We start from the raw sequence: 3,102 nt of genomic DNA on the forward strand, positions 1-3,102 counted from the left end.
ACGAACGAGACGGGGCGTGTTGTGGGGTGGGGGGGGGGGGGGGGGGGGGGTGGGGAAGAATCAGCAGGATTTGTTCACATTTATGAAAGAAGGAATGACAGACCTCCTATGGGGGCAGGGGTAAGAAAAAGAAAAAAGGGACAGCATGTCTGTGTGGGCTCTGGAATCCTGTCCCACCATGCAGCTCTGAGTTCTCTGCTGACGACAGTTCTATGAGGAGGGAAGGGCACAGCAGCACATCTCTCGTCTCTTACAGCTGGTCAGCAGGATTTGTTCACATTTATGAAAGAAGGAATGACAGACCTCCTATGGGGGCAGGGGTAAGAAAAAGAAAAAAGGGACAGCATGTCTGTGTGGGCTCTGGAATCCTGTCCCACCATGCAGCTCTGAGTTCTCTGCTGACGACAGTTCTATGAGGAGGGAAGGGCACAGCAGCACATCTCTCGTCTCTTACAGCTGGTGGAGGGTTTGTAAGAGCATGTGGCGAGCAAATGAACAGGACTCAAATGCACGGTTTGGTCTGTGGAAAGAGAGAGATTTAAAATACTAAATGCTAAAATACTAACACTAAACACTAAATTTAAAAGACAAATGCTTTGTATCTGACTTTGAATGAGCAAATAAACACTATTTCAAACACACTGGGCTTGCATGCCCAAAAGTCTACACCTTTTCCCCTCGGTTATCTCTTCTGAAACTATTCCCTCATTGCCGCAGAGATCTCTGCTTCCCATTCAGAGCTTGCTGTGTAAAACTCTCCTGCCTGTTGTGGAGTCCAAGTCAGGAAATTGACAATTAGAACATTTATTTCCACAGGTACAAAAATCAGCAGCAGGTTGTTAATCTCTGCAGCAGTGTCTCATTTTGGGTAGAACAAAGTGGGTGGGGGTGGAAGCCCCCTCCCCTCCCTTCTGGCAATGGGCTCCTCTTTAAGGCCCCAAAACAGAGAAGACAAGCCTGCTCATACTCAAATCTTTTCTCACCATTTACTGCCTACGACCCAACAGCAATTTTGGTCTTGGGGCTTCTTAAGTCTTTACAAGAGGCAATGTAATCTCCTGTCCTCCCCACCCCTTCGGTCCAAGTAACAACTGACTGGCTTTGCTGGACACCTTTCAGGGTGCCTTACAAATAGCCCACAGAACCTGCAGAGCGTTGTCTGAAAGGGCCTGGCACAGAGATTGCAACACCAAGGTCTACCTCACACAGAATAACCTGCTTATTGAAACTAGACGATGGAAACATACAGTCAGAGCAGGGTTAACGTGGGGCTGAACTTCCCTAACACTCCCACCACCTCCCAGTAACATGTATTTCTGTTTCCACAGGATAATTGTTCTCTAAGCGTCGCTGAAACTGGTAACAGTCTGTATCCATCCATTAGGGAACTTCCTCCACAGAATTTTAATCCAATGTTTTCCACTGTTCTGAGAACGGAAATCATTAATTTTACCTCTCTCCCACCCGACCACAGCAAAATAACCTTCAGTAATTAATAGCAGTGAGGTCCACTCAGTTTGGGAGAGAAGCGTGGGCTAAAATAAAGATTGGAATGTCTGGGTAGGAGCAAGAAGTTCATCTCCAGATTCATAGTACATTGGCAGTAGCTGCAGCAGTTGTTTGGTACAAGGCTCCATGTCTGCTGCAGTTTAACGGAAGCACACCCCAGAGAAGGGTTAACCTCCTTCTGTTCCCCAAAGAGCCATTCAATGCCCCACACTGAAAAGAAAGGACACAATGACAACTTGCAGTTTATCTTCAGAGTGACTGGTTGACGTATTTCAGTCGTTGTCTTCGGAAGACCCAGCTCAGTTTGCAATGAGCAGGCTGATTCTGTCTGGGCAGCTCCCCAATTTTGGAAATGGAGAACCTGAACCACTGACATTGATCACAGCCAACCTCCCTCAGCATCCACTCCTAACACCAAGCCTCCTCTAACACTAAGAGCCTCCTTACTTGTTGTGGAGTTAAACTGCCTGCCACTCTGCGCTACAGACTGTTGAAAAAGGCCAGTGATGTGATCCAATCCAACAGCAAAGAGTAGCAAAAAAAAAATCCCCAAAGCCCCCCCAGAACCAGCTGTTATAAAAAAGAACCCCACCACCACCTCCAGCAAGTCACAAGTAGGCAGGCAGACATCTACATAAATTTCAGTGTTTCCACCTAAAAAATCATGGAAAAGCATATGTGAATTCACAGCACCCTCTTGTGTTCAAAAAAAGAGAAAAGAAGGACTGATGGCAGCAGAGGAAGATGGATGCTGCTTACAGTCCGTATCCATAATTATTCTTTTTGTATGAAGAACACTACCTGCAGCATCACAACTGTCACAAGAAAGGAGGAGAATGACTACTCCGGGAGCAAGCCCTCGTAATGACAGTCAGCAGAGCCCCAGCCTAGGCAGCTACAAGAACTTCACAGCTCTAGAAGCCCAAAGGAGCCAACTGCAATCCTAAAGGAAAAACCTAGAAAACACCACAAAAATGCATACCAGTTTTCTGCAAGCTAGGGACTCACGGGACAGACAGAGTGGAAGTAGATTTGTTGCAGAAACAGAGACTCTGCAGATTACGAGGTTAACCAGTTAGTGGTTTGATTTAAGGTTAAGACATGATTTTGTGATGAACTCCAAGGAAACACAAGGGGTGTGGGTATTGAGAAGCTGTTCTAACTGAACTGTGGTTCTTAAACCGTTATCCTTCTCTCCAGGCAACTGTAAAGGGTTTAACAGCTCTTTGCCTTATTCCCTTAAGGAAAGCACTTTAAGAAATACATATATGTATAAACCACGAAGGTATATTCCTTGTATATAGTGGTAACTTCATTACGCTGCACAGGGCATAAGTTTCCCTTGCAACAGAGGGTGGTTTACACATCAGAGAAAGCTTCAGCTTCAAGAATTTCATAGCACCAGGGACACTGCAGGCTTGGCATCAGCACCCTTACATACCAAAGGCAGGCAGAGAGATCTGCCTTCTACTGTGAGAGGCTCTTGGCTCTCACACAACTTTGTTCAAAGGTTCTGTAAATCTCACACTTTCAGAAAAAGACCTTCCCCTCTTGTACTTGTAGTGAAGTGGTGCCTGTGGATTCAATGAAATC

General features: G+C 45.9%; 1 protein-coding gene across 1 annotated transcript in view; it reads right to left on the reverse strand.

Annotated features, from left to right (window-relative positions):
- Positions 1-266: 266 nt before the first annotated feature.
- RANGAP1 (Ran GTPase activating protein 1) overlaps positions 267-3,102 on the reverse strand; it is a 19,628-nt gene continuing 16,792 nt past the window's right edge. Inside the window, exon 15 of the mRNA XM_010133593.1 lies at positions 267-520. Coding sequence (XP_010131895.1) covers positions 451-520 — 70 coding nt within the window. The 3' untranslated portion in view covers positions 267-450. The remainder of the gene's footprint in view (positions 521-3,102) is intronic.

This window comes from Buceros rhinoceros, unplaced genomic scaffold (genome assembly GCF_000710305.1).
Source record: "Buceros rhinoceros silvestris isolate BGI_N320 unplaced genomic scaffold, ASM71030v1 scaffold633, whole genome shotgun sequence".
NCBI classification, from domain to species: domain Eukaryota; kingdom Metazoa; phylum Chordata; class Aves; order Bucerotiformes; family Bucerotidae; genus Buceros; species Buceros rhinoceros.